Source organism: Hibiscus syriacus, unplaced genomic scaffold (genome assembly GCF_006381635.1).
Source record: "Hibiscus syriacus cultivar Baekdansim isolate YM2019G1 unplaced genomic scaffold, ASM638163v2 tig00110788_pilon, whole genome shotgun sequence".
NCBI classification, from domain to species: Eukaryota; Viridiplantae; Streptophyta; class Magnoliopsida; order Malvales; family Malvaceae; genus Hibiscus; species Hibiscus syriacus.
Genome location: NW_024062863.1, coordinates 3,373,548 through 3,393,479, shown reverse-complemented (window position 1 = coordinate 3,393,479; position 19,932 = coordinate 3,373,548). Strand labels below are relative to the sequence as shown.

General features: G+C 34.5%; 1 protein-coding gene and 1 pseudogene across 1 annotated transcript; both read right to left on the bottom strand.

The window, feature by feature from the left end:
- Positions 1–682: 682 nt before the first annotated feature.
- LOC120140707 lies at positions 683–8,329 on the bottom strand. Its single transcript, XM_039155691.1, has 15 exons — positions 8,200–8,329; positions 7,606–7,738; positions 7,454–7,514; positions 5,858–7,361; positions 5,720–5,751; positions 5,376–5,508; positions 4,932–5,029; positions 4,584–4,628; positions 4,042–4,147; positions 3,670–3,796; positions 3,023–3,138; positions 2,295–2,371; positions 1,734–1,868; positions 1,132–1,200; positions 683–1,004 (listed from the first exon to the last, which is right to left on the bottom strand). Exons 2-15 carry the CDS (start codon positions 7,728–7,730, stop codon positions 732–734), a joined length of 2,901 nt encoding a protein of 966 aa, XP_039011622.1. The 5' UTR covers positions 7,731–7,738; positions 8,200–8,329; the 3' UTR covers positions 683–731.
- A 451-nt stretch (positions 8,330–8,780) lies between these two features.
- Positions 8,781–11,560, bottom strand: LOC120140991 (annotated as a pseudogene).
- Positions 11,561–19,932: the final 8,372 nt, after the last annotated feature.

Genomic DNA, 19,932 nt, shown 5'->3' with positions numbered 1-19,932 from the left:
AAAATAATAGTTAAAACATATACCGGAAAAGTTCCCATGGAAATATATTTGATTTAAAGTAAAACTGAAAATATACAGAGTTAAGTTAACGAAACTTGGAACTTAGTACTGTTTTTAAAAGTCAAATATTGATTTAAACAAATATGTTAAATATATATATATATATATATATATATATATATATATATAATAATTTTGATGTTAATATAAAATATTATCTGTTCAAAATCTCTCAATCTTTTAATAAATAAGGTTTATACCTTTATATTTACATATGTGATGTTTGAACTCGAGACTTCAAGAAAAAACAACAAATTTCTTATCACTGAAGTTATTTGGTTCGTGCTATCAAAAATGCGTTTGAATAATATGAACATAATCTTATGCAACAAATATTAAACATTGGTATTAAATGAAAGAGAAAAAAAACACAAAAATGGCTGAAATCAATGCATCAGATTTATTGACTTAAACCAAACTGATAGCCTCATCTCTTATTCCATGACCTATTTCAATGAGATCTCCAGGTTTCATCTCTGCTGCATCACCAATCCGCAAAACATACAGAGCTGCAACAACAGTTTCCAATCCTTATTCAAGGTTTTATGCTGCCATTTCCGAGACCGATATCGTCGTCGACGCAGACTGCGACTTGTTTCTCAGTTTTCGTGTACAATTGCCGTTATTCGTTTATTAATATAAATAGAGATAATTGGTGGCTTGGCTTGAGATTATTGCCTTATCCAAACCTGATAATCCGATTTTTTATCAATGAACTTTTGCCAACTACCATCCAGCTGATTCTCCTTTGAAGGATTCCAATTGAAATGTCCTAGTTTTATCACTAGGGTATCACCAACCCGAGCTACATACCCTTCGTTATTGGCATGGTATATCTTGACAGAACTTCGGCAGTGGATCCCGGCTCGTCTTCGAGCTTCTATTAATTCCGTCAAGACATCGCGCATGCTGAATTCATACAAGTGGTCATAAAATAATACAGGCTGCAACATATTGAAAGAAATGCATTAGAAGTATGCATTCAGCCATGTCCATCCTTGAAATTTCTGTTCATGTGTCTGTGAGACTGTGTCTAGAATCATATGGCAGTTTTGATGACAGGTAACTTACAGTTCCGGGATGCGTCAAAATGTAAGCATATCCCTGTGCAAGCTTATCACGGGGAAAGGGCCAGTGACCCTAAAATAAAACCCAAAACAGTTAGTGATTTGCCACTGCCGATAGGTTAAACATAACTGAGTGGAATGTGGACATTATTAACCGATATCATAATTAACAAATCGGAAAATTCAATACTTTCATGCATTAGAATTTACAAATCTCAGAGGTTATTGCCTGATATAAGCCCTTATTATATAGCCATCACCAACTTGGGACAAAGGAGAGGAGTCAGAGATCACAAGTTCATGTGAACTGAGACTTGCAGAAAAAATATTTTCCGAAAATCACACTCGAGACGAAGTTAAGACATATAACAACATAAGTTTCATCGTGATCGCAAAGCGCTACATTCAATCTTAATGTTCCTTTGAGAAATTAGTTATGCACTAAACTGGACTACAGAGGAGACTTTAGACCTCAAAGTGATACATGAAAGCTGCTGAACCTTACAAGTTTCTTTTAGCACCGCTAGAAGTACGCCTAGTATGATATTTGTGTAATGTGTATTTACGTATGAATGTATGCACGTCCGTGAACGATATAGGGAGTACCTGGGTGGATCCAGTATCATGGTTCTCTAGAAATGTGCAAGCGCGTGAAGGCCACCATCCCATTACTCCTGTTGGTTTTCCTTGAGGATCTATCAGTCTCCAATATTGGCCATGTAAAGCGGAGTGGAGTATCCCCTGCAATGGCAAATTATTTCAGCCTGCATTTGGAGAAACCGAGGAAGCATGCACCTATATGACAAAAAATTTTCCTCAAGGCTTATTGTGGACACATTATGGCCATCAGAAATACGAGGTTAGCCTATATTTCAGAAAAATGAATCGCAACGATTTCCGCAGTAGGAATTATAATGATAATGGAGTAATAGGCAAATGGAACCTTCTGAAGGAAAAAAGGGTCTTATAAGATGGTTTGTTTCCCGCGTATGGCCATGGACATTAACACTTGAAAAAAAATGCACCAAATATGTATACATCTTGAGACAATGGTGAAGCGAAAGGGAGGCAGCCAGGCAGAGGCCTTTCCCCCCTTGGCTTGTCCAAACACATAAAGTATTTTATTATTTTGATTGTCAAAAAGGGTCAAAAACTATTTAGGAATACCTTTGTCGTGACATCAAAAGCTGAGGAAGTACCGCCAGTGGCATTGATCCAGTTGACTATCCTTTGTCGATGAGCATCTATTCATGTAAACAAAGTCCCATATATCATTTTAGGGAATAGGGTAAATTCTATTCTATGACAAAAATATATAAATCAAGAGAAAAAGGAAACACATGGGACTTCAATCTAGTCACCAGAAAGACCAAGAGGCACAAAACATGAATGAGGGAAGCTTTCTGAATAAAAAATGGGGATTGTGTTGCAGATTGCACTATGTGTGAAGCCAATTAAACAAATTCGAATAATGAGTTCGGTAAACAAAGCCCTGTTGATTAAACAGCCAAAATATAAATCCTTTCTGCAATTAATATGATCATGTTGCAGATTGCACTAGCAATTAAACAAATTCGAATAATGAGTTTGGTAAACAAAGCCTTGTTGACTAAACAACCAAAATATAACTCCTTTCTCCAATGAATTGATCAGGTAGACATAAATTGAAGTGGAAAAGGTTCAGATATCATCACTTTGAGAGTTGACAATAACTTTTCAAAAGCGACCATATAAGATCTATTTCGATAAAATGCCAGACCAACCAAAGAAGTTTTAATTTTGAAAATAACCATTATAAGAAGATTATACAGGGTTTAGGCAAATGGAGTTTGCTATTGTCTCAAACAAAATCAGACTAAAAAAATCATTTTTCTTAGGTAAGACTAGATGATTACCTTGATTGTAAGACAAGTTACCATTTTCATAAGCCATACAGTCCCAATATTCTCCTATAGCAAATGCAGGATGTGATGCTTCTATATATTCTTTCACAAATGTACCAGAGAAGCCTCTGCAAACAATAGCAAACAAGTCACCAGTGCTGTTAGCTATTGCTTCTTCCATGGTATCTTCAAATGTTTTTCCTTCTTTTTCCACCTTTTTGGAGTCTAGTCAAATGAAAATTTTTATGTTTCTGATTGTCCTAATTTTAGACAAATCTTAGTGTTGCCGAAGTTGATCGTAGTCGTTATTCCAGAATTCACTATTGCATTTTGAGGTTGTTTTCCTAGTTTTAATTTTATGCACATAGAAACCTTTCTTGCACTACATTCACTTAAGTTCTGCTGAAGTGATTTCTCAGCTGTATTCTTGATTGATGGCTTACCAAGTAATTAAGGTAACTCTCATCCAAAAAGTCAGACTAATCACTGAAATTTCTTAATGCATTGCATGTATAAATGGTTTTTCTTTCTGGAATATGTAGATAAATACATACACACACACACACACACTAAGCTTGCATGGATAAATCAATGCAACCTTTATTAAAATATCAGGCTATCCGACATGTAAGGATAAAATGACAACAGAACACCTTTACCTCACAAAGTCGAGCCGCCAACCATCATAACCAATATCGTTACGGAGCCATTTCAACCATTCCTTTATATCTCTTCGCACGAAGTCCTGCGAATGATCAACGTTTGGAGCCGCATGGAAGATATCACCTAAACATAACACTTAATCAGTTAAGCTTAAACGAAGTCCTATTTTTAATCAACTTAATATTCAGAAATATAATGTCATCTGATTCAATCAATAACAATGGCTGATATAGTTTGTCAGAACTTTGTCAAAATGTCATTGCCATAGTTCACATATTTTAGACCAGTTCCTAGTAGCCACAAAAATTTTGATTAAACGAATAGGGATGGAAAAACACTCTGAACCCACCACCTTATCATATACATACCACTTGAAGGATTTCCACGCCCCTGGAAATTTGGATCATCACAAACAATAGCTTCAGGCCCCCAAGCAAGCTTGCCACCGAAAATATTCCAGACACCATTTGGACTCTGAAATGAGCAAAAATTCATTTAAATACATCCCTGCTATATACTTGTTAAAGTTCATGTCACATGTTCAGCCTTGCCGATAAGATCAGTAATGCCATAGAAGTTTATACTTCTGTATTAATGTCATTTGACTGCACAAAGAAAGATTAGCAGCAATTTTTTTCTCATTCATGGTAGTTAAGATTGTACACAATGGAAAATTAACCACCACAGAATAAAAATGGATTTGCAGTATTTTTTTCAAATAAGCAAAAGGACATGTGCAACAATATGTAACCAGACTCTCTTCAAAAATAATAATAAATAAATAAAGAATCCATGCCCACTCACTGTCAAAGGAACATGAAGTTAGATTTAGGTAAAATATACTTATTTCAGATTATTGATCACAGTTTGCAGTGCATGAAGAATTCCTCTTTGTTAGAGTGAATTTTACCTGTTTATGTGCGCATCGATGGTTAAGCACGACATCTCCTAATGCCTGCATACATAGGCAACACAATTTAAGTTTCAGCTCACCATACAAGTATCATATATGCAACTTCCAAGAAGAAAGATGAGGTTTCTTGGCCTTTCAGGAATATAAGATTAGCTCAAAAGTTAAAATGACACTAGTATCTGTTCCGAGCTCTTTCTTATTACCCACGAAGAATTTCTGCATAATGCACATAAATATATAGAGACATTGAACCAACAAAGAAAATGAAACTGTCTGAAGTAAGAAGAAAGGAGACCCAAACATTAACAACTAAAGCTTACTATTCATAAAAATTGCTCCACATACCAAAAGGTCCTGAGCATGCATTTCCTCTATGCAAGATTTCAGGTCATCAACAGATCCATATTTGGAGTTCAAGTTGTAAAGATCAGAAGGCATATAACCTGCATGTTATTACATATAACTTATAACAGTGTGCAAAACACAATATGAATGTCCACAACTTTTTGCAACTGCATACATGTTAATTCATGTGTGTAATACTAAACAAATAGTTGGAAGAAAAAAAAGTGCTCCTTAGGCTGATTTCTTAGGATTGCAACATTATCATAACATGACCATTACATTATCCTCCATTCCAGAATAACCACATGCATACACGGTACGTCATCTTGAACGTCAATTTACTCTATCAAAAAGTAATAGAATGGCTTAAATTTCAGATGAGCGGCGATTCTAGTGACAAATAAGATAATAGTAGATGAACAACTGAAACCGTTGAAGGTTTACCTTGGGGTGCTACAGATTCTGTTGGTGGTGGTAACCATACAGCAGTAATCCCTGTTTGAGATAAATCAGCAGCCTTGATAGCTAACTCCTCGTACCATTGCCTTCTCCAGCTTTCCCAATTGAAACCTTGGAACTTGAAGACCAACAAATAAAAGTTACTATGTAAACCAGATATAGGTCCAATACTAGCCAAATAAAATCATTTATTTTTCCAAACATGGTAGACATTTGACCAGGATAATATATTTATAGATATCTCTACTTCAAGTTAAATTCAAGAAGCTTCTGTTAGTCAGTGTCATGAAATATGAACAAAGAACAAGCATATCCAACCAACAACTCACCACAATTTCTCGTCCTGTTCCGGTTCCTGGCTCTGCATTGTGTTTCAAATTCTAATGCAAATTAGATATGAGCCTACTTCTCAAAATTGACAAAAGAATGATAAAAAGTAAAAATAAGAAAAATAAAGGAAAACTAACCGAATTTTGTTTCTTCTCGAGTCCGCTGCCATTGAACTGTTTTTCGTTGAAGTGCTCGTTCCAAAGTTTTCCTTTTCTTCTCTATTACTTCTTTTTCCATAACTTGTTCAACAAGAATATCACCTTCTCTAACCTTTTGTTCAGCAATAGACCAAACCTGATAAGGTTTGGGCAATTCCAAAGATTTAAACTTGGACCTTAAGGCTTTAGAAATGTCAGCCTTTCGAGGAGGAAACTTGGGACGGATACTCCATATCCTTCTTGCCATCCATGGAGGTATCTCCTTACGCGGACCACAACTCAGAAGTTTCCATTTCTGTGAATCATCATCAGTTAAAAGGTCTATCCTCCCACCATTAGAAACATAGACGTTATCTCTGTTTTCTTCCTTTTCTGATCTTTCCTTCAATAACAATGACTGTGCCATCTCTGCTCTTTGTCTCCACATCTTTAAAGCACTTTCTGATGTACTCAGTGACCTCTGTAAGGCTTCACACCTTTTCATGTAGGCATTTTCTCTTGAGTGCGTTGTTTCTTTGGCAGCATCAACAGCAGCCTTGATGCTTTGTAACTCGGCGTTAAAAGCCTCAGACAAAGCCTTCTTTCTTTCTTCTGCTTCTTTCTTTATTCTCTCCAATAAAGACCTAATATCCTCTTCCTGCTCAAGAGCCTTTTTCCTTCTCAAGTCTTGGAATTCAAGCAATGCCTTCTCGGCATTACTGGCTCGGAGTTCAGCTGCACTTGCTTGTTCTTGAGTCATTTGCAACTCCAGTTTCAAACTGTCGAACTCACTTTTTGAAACCAATAATTGAGCTTCTAAATCACTGACAGCACCTTGTAACTTAATGTTCTCTGATTGAACGGAAGCAATAGCATCAATGGGATTTATACCATCAGTAAATGCTGCAATAGCTTTCATAGCCTGCTCACTGGCGTTTTCTGCCACATCAAGTGCCTCTTTTATAGCATCTCTAGACTCCTCAATAATTGAGGATATAGTTCCTTCGGTTGATTTTCTTATTTGATCTTCTATTTGAAAAGCTGATTCAGCAGCCAATGTTTCTGCAGCTGAAACTCTCAGCTTGGCATCTTCTAATACGTGAGATGTGGTCTGTTGGAAAGCAATCTCTGCTAACTTTTCGACTTGTACCGCAAGTTCAACGGCGTCTTGTTTTGCAAGAACCAACTTAGATTCTAAGGCGGATTTCTCTTCCACTGACTCCTGCAGCTTCTGATGGAGCAGAGATTTCTCCGACTCCAGTTCCGAAACAACCAATTCCTTGTCATGCAAAATGGTAGCCGCATTTTCCTTCTGTTTAGCCTCCGAAGAAGCAAACTCTTCAAGCAATTGATCTCTTTCTTTTTCAAGGGCTTCTCCTCTGGCCTTAGCCTCAGAAAAAGCTCTTTTCGTCTCGGTTAACTTGTCTTTTTTCGTCTCTGATTTTTTATTTCTCCTTGACATAAAACCATCCTCATCATCGGTGAAAGTGTCATTGGAATTACCCTGCCATAGAAATCAAAATTTTTAGGATCCATTCCCCAACTTATCAGAAAAAGAACCAATGACAATAATCCAATATGCATCAGTAAACACACCCTATTTGAGGCAGCAATTATTCTCGGCCCGCACCGCCAATTTCCGGTAAGTAAATTCTTCCTGCAACAACAACATCATCATCTTCCATCAATGATTTGATAGCCACACCTTACCAAATAAGTATGGAGCTTGAACATGAAAAATAAAGAACCTTTTCCTGTTAGAAGAGCCTCCCAAGATTAAAGGAAACTGCCCACGTGGTCTGCCTAGGGAAACAACAGGGGACTGGGGAAGAAGCATCCCAGATGCTGAACTTGGCTTTAAAAAAGTACCCATATTTCTTTCTGTCAAGATAAAATCAAAACAAAAGCTTTAGCAACTTCTAGAACTGCACAAAACTAAAAGTAATTGCTTCTTGAACAAATCAATAAAGATCTCAAAATCAGCATAGACGAATAACAATATCTAGAACAACAAAAAAGTAAAAAAGAAAAAAAGAAAAAAAAAAGAGACAAAAGAGATAAATTAAATCCCATGTAGTAAACATTGTCATACATTTATACACAGAAGTCAATGAACCATGTAAGAAAGAATGAAGATCACAGAAAAAATCATCAACTTGGCTATATGTGTGTGTGCGCGCGCATATATATACGGATACAGCCTATGAAACTAACCAATTGTAACAGAAACAAAAGTATTGAAGACAAAACAAAATCCCCATTAAGAGAATATTTCAATGCATCAAAACAAGTCATTGGATCATGTAGAACAAATGGAAACATGTAACAAAGAAAGTTCAAACCTGATATGTATCGAGGTGTAAAGAGTTGTGGGAATTCAATTCATTGTATTTAATTAAGGGTCGACTTTTGTTATTTGTGAAAGGGAAAATGGCAATGGGATTTCGGTCTTGGAGATCAGCATTTGCAGGGTAAACAAAGAAAAGGCAAGAGAAGAGGAATGGGTCAGGTAGTTTCTATGGTAGAGAAAAGTGGAGTGTGACTTTTTTTAAGATCTGCATTAACTACTGTTTATAGTAAATATTATTTATTGCATGTTCATGCAGTTTGACTATCGGAAGTAAATGTGATTTACCAATATTATCTCTTAAAAGACGAGAAGAAACGAATCAAAAGCAAAAGAAATCTCAAAAAAATTGGGAAAAGCAACTTTTTTGGATGATAATTATTTCCCAATCAACCCAACAATCTGACTTCAAAAAAAAAAGAATAACCTTTACTTTAAATATCTATGCTTTTAATAGAAAATTAGTCCAAACTCGTAGTATAAATTTTGTTTGATGGTGATCTGTTTAATAAAAACTCGATTTTTCATGATCAAATTTGATTAAAATTTATATCATATATATTTTTCCTTCCCCCTTTTGTTTTACGTGTGTACAAATTGAACATAAATGTTTTACATTTCATGCACCCGAAAAACTAGCTAGAAAAATGTAGCGAACATTGGAAAAACATCTTCTGCAAATCTGTGCAGATCTGTTCTCACTCTAGACAGCTACCGACTCGAGCAAACTCGGCAATCAATTTTATGACATGGTGAGGCTTCTCAACATGAGGAAGATGACCCGTATCTGATACTTGTTGCATGCTTGCTTTCGGAAGCTCGAAAAGCAGTCTCTTTAACATGTCAAGAAACAAAATTCCCAAGTTAATAGTTAAACCATACGTTTTCAGGATTGTTTCTTGATAATGAAGGTATCTGCATAAACATGTTCGTATCGACTTCGTTGTGAGTATTAAGAACAAGCAATTAGAGAATTTGTGTTCCATAAGTAGCTCTTGTTGGTAATTATCTGATAGTTCGATCGGACAACTTGAAGTAGGATCTTGTTAACAACAGCTTGAAATGCGAAAAACTCACCATTGCCAGTTTTTTGCTCACTATCTTATCATTCTCGCCACAGATGATCAATGTTTTCTGCTTCACCTGCATAAAACAAAATTCATAAGTGTTAAAGATGTCCAGATTTCATACTTACGACAACCTAGTACTATACCTGAGATGTAATGAATAGCTTGTCGTTCAAAATAGCCAGACTAATGGAGGAAACTAACCAATTCCGTTCGGCCTAATATGCAACAAACATTAGAAGATACATGATTTCCAACCAAGCATTGCCTAGCAGTTCATCTTGTGTATTCCATTAGTATATACACATACAGAATCCAACTTAGTTCGAACTTTAGTCGGTTCATGCATTAGGAATGCAGACCGGTTACTGCTACAACGGAGTTTACTCATTAAGCACACATTTGAACCGCACAAATTTCTTCGACATACCTGCTTTATTTGGGAAACTACATTGTAGCCCCCACTGTCCATAAAATAAACAGTTGCATCTTTCCACCACGGCATGTGGCAATGTAGGCGACCGACCTATATCATCGAATGAAAAACGAGAACAGAGACTAGTTTATTCTACCTAATAAAGATTAGCAATATATAAACGCTGGTCATTATCAAAGCACACTGTAAGAAGTAGATGTACATGAAAACTCCAGTGAAAGTAGAGTTAAAAAGATGGGATGATGAACCCAAATCGGAGACAACGGGTAAGCACACCTCTATTCTAAACAGGAACTAATGGACAACAACAGAATGAAAGAGGTTAGGGAGGAAGCTTGTAAATTAGTGTACATCTATATGTTTCTAAGAACTAACCTGTCAAAGCAATGGAGAAGAACTAATGGATTTGCATCACTTTGTACTAGTGGTTGTACACAACTACTCATTATTGAACTTTCAGCTATCTGCAATTATAACAAGGAACACTATATTAGCTCCTATTTGGTAGATGTACATGAAAACTCCAGTGAAAGTAGAGTTAAAAAGATGGGATGATAAGACAACGGGTAAGCACACCTCTATTCTAAACAGGAACTAATGGACAACAACAGAATGAAAGAGGTTAGGGAGGAAGCTTGTAAATTAGTGTACATCTATATGTTTCTAAGAACTAACCTGTCAAAGCAATGGAGAAGAACTAATGGATTTGCATCACTTTGTACTAGTGGTTGTACACAACTACTCATTATTGAACTTTCAGCTATCTGCAATTATAACAAGGAACACTATATTAGCTCCTATTTGGTAGATGTACATGAAAACTCCAGTGAAAGTAGAGTTAAAAAGATGGGATGATAAGACAACGGGTAAGCACACCTCTATTCTAAACAGGAACTAATGGACAACAACAGAATGAAAGAGGTTAGGGAGGAAGCTTGTAAATTAGTGTACATCTATATGTTTCTAAGAACTAACCTGTCAAAGCAATGGAGAAGAACTAATGGATTTGCATCACTTTGTACTAGTGGTTGTACACAACTACTCATTATTGAACTTTCAGCTATCTGCAATTATAACAAGGAACACTATATTAGCTCCTATTTGGTAGATGTACATGAAAACTCCAGTGAAAGTAGAGTTAAAAAGATGGGATGATAAGACAACGGGTAAGCACACCTCTATTCTAAACAGGAACTAATGGACAACAACAGAATGAAAGAGGTTAGGGAGGAAGCTTGTAAATTAGTGTACATCTATATGTTTCTAAGAACTAACCTGTCAAAGCAATGGAGAAGAACTAATGGATTTGCATCACTTTGTACTAGTGGTTTTACACAACTACTCATTATTGAACTTTCAGCTATCTGCAATTATAACAAGGAACACTATATTAGCTCCTATTTGGGATTTGACAAATAAAAAAAAATAAGTCAACTCTACACCATATCTCCATGTACAAAGCACGTTAATACATGCTATGTTACACCCATTCTTATTTTTTTTAAATAACTATGTCAAAAATCTGCATGCTACATGTATTCAAACATTTGAAAGTGATGAGTACAATGGGTGAAATGAAGAAGGAAGAAAATGAAAGAAGAATAAACCTGAACTGGGAGTCTGTTGATCCTCCGAGCCAAATTTCTAGCAAAAGGGTCTTTGATTTTCCCAACCTCTTTGGGAAGAAAAGAAGGGAACCTGTTATCAGCGCCACCATCATCGACACCATAACGCCGCCACTTAATCTTTCACATTTCTTTGTAACTTTAGGTCCTCCTCCTAATGCTGGTGGCGGAAATGGCCCCAGCTTTAAAGAACCAGCGATCATACTTTCTTTTTTTCTTTCTATTCTTTCTTCCTAAACACCAAAATATCACCTTTACAGGAAAAACAAAAACAAATGGTTCAAAGCTTTAAAAACTAAACCTAGAAGAGAGAACCCTTAAAACAAAGACTTCCAGACAAGTACTTTAATGTGCTGATTGAAGTAATTGGCAAGGTGAAGCAGTTTTGGAAATAAATGAAGTAATACATTCTTTAAGGAAGTAGGCGGAAAAGCTGAGGTGTCTGTCAATGGTGAACTGGTACTTTGATAGGGATGAGGTCCCCTATCGCGTAACTTTCATTAATTTTTTTTCATGAAAATGGTAAAATGTAATGTAACCATATGGAGAAGTCGCATTAAAGTCAGTCCTAACTAATACACGTGGATGATAAAGTATTTTTTAATAATCTTATATAATATAATATTTATGTAGAATATTTTGAATGATAATGTACACATACATTATATACAAGATTCAAAAATACATTAATGAACAAATTATATATAGATTATTACACTAAAAATATAACCATTATTTAATTTATTGTCATGTGATAAGAAGAAAGGTTTTAGTTTGATTGACACCTAAAAAAAATGAAAGAATTAAGAATTACAGATAGTTTAAATATTATATAAATAATTATTAAAAAAAAGAAGAAAAAAACGAGACTATCATACGATAAAAAGGACAAAATTCGAATCCCAAAATAAAAATATACTAGAATTATCAACTATATATAGAGAAAATCGCCTCAGTGACTAAAAATACCTTATAATATACGATTTTAACCAACTTTTTTTGGATTTGTCAAAATGACCAATAAAATCGCAACGCGATATCAAAATCGCAACGCGATTTAGAAAATCGCAACGGTCAAAAGAAAATCGCAACGCGAGCTTCCAAGTTTGCAACGCGATTTAGAAGAAAATCGCAATGCGATTGATAGAATCGCAATGCGATTGATAGAATCGCAATGCGATTGAGAGAGTCGCAACGCGATTTAGAAGAAAAGCGCAATGCGACTGAGAGAATCGCAATGCGATTTATAAAATTGCAATGCGACTGAGAGAATCGCAACGTTGAAAATAAAAAAAACATTTGTTTCTCTAAAAAGATAGTATCCGCGCGGACGTGTCGAAGACACGTATGACCATGACCATGACCATGACCAAGACCAAGACCATGACCAAGACCAAGACCAAGACCAAGACCAAGACCAAGACCAAGACCAACCAAGACCACGACCACGACCACGACCACGACCACGACCACGACCACGACCACGACCACGACCCGACCCGAGACGAGACGGCGGCGGCGGCGGCGCGCGAGAGTCCCTCTTGTTCTCTTTCACTCAACAAGGAAATGCAAAATACAAGCCTTAAATATAATTCCCAATAGTGTTTCCAATACTATGTGGGATTGAGCATTACCAACACTTGTTCCCAATATCATTATTCTTCATAAGTTATCATCCATTACAATATGAATTATCGATAATAAATTAATTCATTTTAATAAGTATTTAAAATTATAACTTGATAAATACATGAAATAATTCTATTATTAAATAAAAAAATATATTTTTTATATTAAAATTATTGAGATAGATATTTACTATAAAAGTAAAAGATTTTTTTTTCACGTACAACCTCTATGTGAATTAGTTTCACAATAAGGTATCGGTTATGCATTGGATTCTTTCGTATTAGATGGTCTTTAATAAGATCATCATCATCATTCTTTTGTTCAACAATACCATATATTAATGAGGTATATTGGTTCATTAACACGACTAATTCATATTGTAATGGATGATAACTTATGAAGAATAATGATATTTGGAACAAGTGTTGGTAATGCTCAATCCCACATAGTATTGGAAATACTATTGGGAATGGTATTTAAGGCTTGTATTTTGCACTTCCTTGTTGAGTGAAAGAGGACAAGGGGGACTCTCGCGCGCCGCCGCCGCCGTCTCGTCTCGGGTCGGGTCGGGTCGGGTCGGGTCGGGTCGGGTCGGGTCGGGTCTGGTCGTGGTCGTGGTCGTGGTCGTGGTCGTGGTCGTGGTCGTGGTAGTGGTCGTGGTAATACGTGTCTTCGACACGTCCGTGCGGATACTATCTTTTTTGAGAAAATTCTTAAGAAACAAAAATTTTTTAACTATTCTTTTGACCGTTGCGATTTTCTTTTTAACGTTGCGATTTTCTAAATCGCGTTGCGATTCTCTCAATCGCATTGCGATTCTATAAATCGCATTGCGATTCTATCAGTCGCATTGCGATTCTCTTCTAAATCGCGTTGCGACTCTCTCAATCGCATTGCGATTCTATCAATCGCATTGCGATTTTCTTCTAAATCGCGTTGCGATTTTCTTTTGACCGTTGCGATTTTCTTTTTAACGTTGCGATCTTCTAAATCGCGTTACGATTTTGATATCGCGTTGCGATTTTATTGGTCATTTTGGCAAATCCAAAAAAAATTGGTTAAAATCGTATATTATAAGGTATTTTTGGTCACTGAGGCGATTTTCTCTTTTATATATATATATATATATATAGAAAGATCAGTACAACTAACATATTAGAGTTGTCAACTACAAATATAGAAGGGTGAAACTTAATTAGTAGTGCCCATCTTGCATTGCATGACCCACCGGCAACCACTCAATCGTGCGTTTGATTCACGAAATGTAAGATTATCAATGGAAATAAAAGATTATTAGAGAATAAGATTATTGAAATGTTGTATTTTGTATTTGGCTAATTTAGCATAAATATAAGATTACCGTGTTTGGTTAAAAGAATAAAATATTATTATAATGTATATTTGACCAAATTATCTTTATTATATATTTGTTTTTTTAACAAGTTGGAAATATTTATATATTTTCTTTAAAAATTTAAATTCATAAAATTTTATTTTAACCCCTGAACTTCATATAAAATTTTAATTTTTTTTTGTAAATCTAAAATAGTTTAAGGATAAATTTGTAATTTAACCTTCGTAGAATTTTTATTATTCAATGACAGAAGAATGATATTTTTGAAGAAAAAAATTGAAGGGCATTTTAGTTCAAAACGTCGGTAATCTAACAATACCTAAGGAAAGGGAGGTAATGACATTTCTGGAATATACCCAAAAAATCTACTATTGGTAATAAAACATTACCGGGAACGAGATTTCCGACCAAAAAAAACATGGGAATGTGGATTTCATTCCCTTGATAATCTCACATTCCCCGAACCAAACAACCCCTTAAAGTTTATTTTTATTAGTGTAGGATGATTATAAGTAGGAGTGAGCGTTCGATTAAGTTGAGTCGAGTTAAGTTAAAGGATTTCAAGTTATTCGAGTTGATGAATCATTTTTTATAACTTGAAGTAGAAGTCGACTTGAATTTTTTTTAGTAGAGTTGAATTTTCGAGTTTCTGTTTAAATTTAATTGTAAATAATTATAATATTTTGATATCATTTGATTCCAATTTAAATAGTTTTTTTTAAAAACCATATACAATACATATATATTTCTTCATATCTGATATACATATGTCATCAGAGTCAAGAGATTTGACTCAAATTTGAAAATAAATCCACAAATTACTAAAAGTTTTGAGTTATTCGAGTTACTATTCATGTTATTCGAGTTGTATTTAACATCTCGATTTGAACTTGAAATTTTTTCCAGTCGAGTTTATAGAGTTACAACTCGAAGTCAATTCGAAAAAATCGGTTCTTCAAGTCGAGTTCTGCTCAACTATAATTATAAGGTAATATCCGTTCGAAAGACTCTCAATTATTTGACAATAAAAATTCAAATACTCTTATAAACGTTATATTCAAACCGAAACTTTTAAAGATATCAATTATTCTTTTAATCATTGAAATTACTTGATTCATGAAACATTAAAGCTTTGAATTTTTTTAGCCTAAAGATTCATCATATAAAGACAGAAAAAAATATTTAAAAAGCTTTCCCAGTATTTTAAAAAATAATTAAATTCTTTCAATTTTTTATATTTTATTAAACCTTATAGCTATTTTGATCAATAAACTAAGATTTAAGAATTCAAAAAACCCTTTTACTATTTTGAAAACATTCTATTAAATCTTATTTTAGGTTATATATCTTGCAAACTTAGGTTTTATTTTGCTTAGTTGTTTCTCAGTTTTTTTAGTTGCACTCGCGGTTTTAAAGATTTGTCTTGACCATTCTAGACCAACCGGCGTCGCACATCTGATTTTAGTAGATGAGTCTTCCAGCAGAGATTTTTTGCATGCACAATGATTCAAACTCGAGACCTTGTTTAAACTATATTAAATTGTTTATCATTTGAACCAATCCATATTGGTAGTTGATTCTCAACTTTGATGTTATGCTATAGGACCATTTATTGTTATAGATAGCAAAAGAATATGGTTTTATTTTTCCTAATTGTAATAATTTTATATAATTATTATAATTTATTTGAATTGATTCATATAAATAAAATTTGTGTATATCATTTATTTGTTTGTTATGCATATTATATCCTTAAATTTGGATTTACATGTAAAAGTAATAAGTATAAATAAATATCAGTTCATAGATTACATAGCGGTTCAATTAATTATAAATTGTATTATAAAGTTGATTATAATGCAAAATATAACTTATAGTGGTTGGTAGTCTAAATATATCTTATAGTCGATTAAATTATCATGAGCAAATTACCTTGATTATATTGGTTGTAAATCATGCATGATATAACTATATTTATAAAAATATGAAATCATAATTCGATTAAGGAGTAAAATGCATAATCTCGATAACATTGTGTGATTCATGAAAACGGAATATTACCATAGTTTATTTTGTCAATGACAAATAATTTAAATATTATATTGTGTAGTAATCATTTTCACCACATTATTTGTAAAAAAATATTGAGATAGATATAATTAAATTGAATGAACTGATAAAAGGTGAACGTCATATATTTATGATAAGGTCGTTGGACAAAGCTACAAATAATTTTTTCTATGATATTATATACATGAAAATTATGTCTTGACACTTAAGTGGAACAATTCATTAACTTAAGTAATGGTGGTGTAATTAATAAATAAAAAGTCAAAACTTGTTAAATATTATTTTATCCCACGTCATATGAATCCAAATGATTTGTTCGTTAACTCAATGTGACTCGTGAATGAACGGAATGCATGTTAAATTATAAACAATTTGAAAGTTATAGGTGAGAAGTAAATTGCAGAAATTTAATAATTTAAGTGATAATATGTTCTTCCAACAATTTTGGGATATTATCGAACATGAAGTTGGTGACTTAGTAAGGGCTAGCATCATGCCTCAAGGTATCAACTCGGCTAATCATGTATTGATCCTGAAGGTCCGAAATCCAGAAAATGTACATGAATTTCTTTGAACTGCTCCTAATCATCTGGTTGTCCTGCCTGTTAGTAATCGACACCAAATGCATAAATATTGCCACCTTTGTTAGTAATCAGCATTGTTGCCGCCAACATCCGAAACAGCGATGGGGCTGTTGTCGACGGAATCAATGGCAACGCAGGTGCGACCATCAAATGCATTTGTGGTTGAATGTCACTCGCCTTGAGACTTGGTTCATCCCTCATCGATCAACACGGCTGGTAACATGTGATTGTCGAATCTGACTCTAAAGAGCCTTGAATGTGGTTGAATCAGCTGTTGTAGTTTTCTGATAAAAAAAATTATGCTTCTACTACTTTTTGGTGTATGTTTTTCACATATATGTCGATCTGGCAACCGTGTTACAGATTGGATTGCTCGTTTTACTGCTAAGGGATCTTGCCCACCTAACTGGGTTGCGCAAATCCCTTATGAACTGAGCTTAATAACATGCTGTTCCGCACAGCTCGTATTGATTGCCTTGCTTGGTCTCCATATAGCACCATGGTGGCTAGGGTGTCACTGGACACTAATGTAATCATATATGAAGTTGCGAAACCTGCTTCAAGCCGACCCTGGTGGAGTTTATGGTTTGATTTTTATTGATGACTGCAATGTGACAAGCTCAGTGGAGAATGCCTGCTTTTGTGTTTAGAAGATAGTGAAGTAATAAGACAATGCACAAACAAGGTTTGATTTTTCTCAACAAATTTTAGCTCATTTTATTGATGTTAAAGTTTCTGCATCCATCCAAGTCTTGAGGGTTTGTCCGAGATCTTTGGTGAACTTAAGTTCACGCAAGACGCGGTTTAAGGTTTAGTTAGATGCACAACTGACCAAGGAGCGTCATGAAGTGTCTAAAACCGTACATTCCGCTAGATCAAAACTCTAGGGACTTGAGGAGAGGACGAATTTGTCTTAACGAGATTGTTTATACATTCGTGCCTCAACGAATCCTATTACAACTTCAATTATAATGTGAATTATTTTATACATCTGGAGTTATCACCATATTCTCCGCTCAAACGAACCTCCGCTCCGCACAAGTGATCTTCCACACAAGAGGTCATTCGTTTAAAGTGAACCTTGAAGCTCCAAAACTCATAGCATTTGGATTTCTCTTGAAATTTCTGGAAAATTTCACATCCTTCAAATGACTTTCAGTTCGAAACTTATATACGTGTACAAGATAATATTATTAATGCATAATAATAAGATCATTACTGCATTATTTCTAACATAAATCACATATATTAGTGGACAAAAAATTTTGTCAAGCTAAACGGAATATTTCTAATTCCAGTAAAGGTGAACCAAAACGAGAAACCATATATGAGTTTGACTCAAATTCAAAGTGACACAAATTAATTAATATATAAATATTGGGAAAGTAGGAAACTCAATTTGATTAAAAGTAAAAAACTTATTAAAGTATATTTATACTTTATTTAGTTTTCCTTTCTAATCAAATATTTATCTCTATAAATAGATACTAAGGGTCAGAGTTAGATATCAAGTTCTTTTCTTTCACGAAAATCATCTTGTATTTTCTTCCTTCATATTAGTGAAATTATTCTCATATGCCCGTAGTTTTTCCCTTTTGGGATTTCCACGTAAATCCTGATGTTATTTGTTTTTCCTTTTCGATCATGTTTATTTGTTTGTCGATAATCATCGTTCCGATATTATAACAAATTGGTATTAGAGCTTCGAGTTCAAGATTATGACAACAATGAAGTATGATATTTCGCTATTGGATCGAAACACCAGGTTCTCACTATGGAAGGTGAAGACTCATGATGTTGTTGCACAATTAAATCTCAACGATGTAATAGAAAGATTTGATGAGAAGCCGGTAGCACAATGGACGAATGAGGAAAAACGTAAGGATCGTAAAGATCTTTTTCAGGTTCATTTACACTTATCAAATCAAAATTTACAGGATGTGTTAAAAGAAAAACAGTTCCATCTTTGTGGGTGAAATTTGAACAATTTTGCATGCAGAAATCATTGACCAACAAGAGCACCTGACTGCATTCAAGGAAACCATTTCTGATTTAGAGACTTTAGAAGTGAAATATAATCAAGAAGAGTTAGGACTGATCCTCATATGTTCGTTGCCTCCTTCTTACTCGTCTTTCAAATATACAATCTTATATAGTTACGAAACACACACTCTTGAAGAAGTTTATAATGGCTTGCACTCGTTTGACAAGATGAAACATCTTGTATCTGGTTCCGAGCCCCAGGCAGATTGTCTCGTGATGCATTTATCGACTAGCTCAGATAGTAAGAGAAAAGACGAGCATTCTTCTGATAATATTGGAAGGGGTAGATCAAAATCTTCCAACCAAGGTAAAACTTATCACTATTGTAAAAAGAAATGTCATGTTAAATCGGAGTGTTACAAGTTGCAAAATAAAATCAAAAGAAAAGCTGAAGAGCATAACTCTGGGAAATATGGTGAGGTTGGTATAGTAGAGGAGTACGATGACTGAGAACTCCTAGTTGCGGATGATGACACCTTTATAACAAGTGATGAGTGAATATTTGACTCTGGTAGTAGTTTTCATATGAGTCATAATCGTGACTGGTTTGCGACGTATGAAGTTGTATATACAGGTGATGTATTTTTGGGAAATAATGTCCCTTATAAAGTCGCATGTATTGACACAATCAAGATTAAAATGTTCAATAGGATTGTTCGAACACTTGGTAATGTGAGACATATTCCAGATTTGAGTAGAAATTTAATTTCGTTAGGTACTATAGATTCAAAATAGTACAAATTCTCCAGTGAAGGTGGAGTTATGAAAATTTTCAAGGACTCTCTTGTTGTGTTGAAAGGGTAAAGAAAGACTATGTGAAGTAGAAAATAGTTCAATTTCGTGAACATAATGAATTTAAAGATAGAACGATCATTGATGATCGGGATCATGTTGTGCATGATATTGCTCGTGGTGAAACA

Coding starts and splice junctions, on each gene's coding strand:
- LOC120140707 (XM_039155691.1), bottom strand. CDS start 7,730: ATGGGTACTTTTTTAAAGCCAAGTTCAGCATCTGGGATGCTTCTTCCC. Junction 5,030..5,375: donor AGAATCTGTAGCACCCCAAG/GTAAACCTTCAA, acceptor AATAACATGCAG/GTTATATGCCTTCTGATCTT. Junction 4,148..4,583: donor ATCGATGCGCACATAAACAG/GTAAAATTCACT, acceptor TGCTCATTTCAG/AGTCCAAATGGTGTCTGGAA.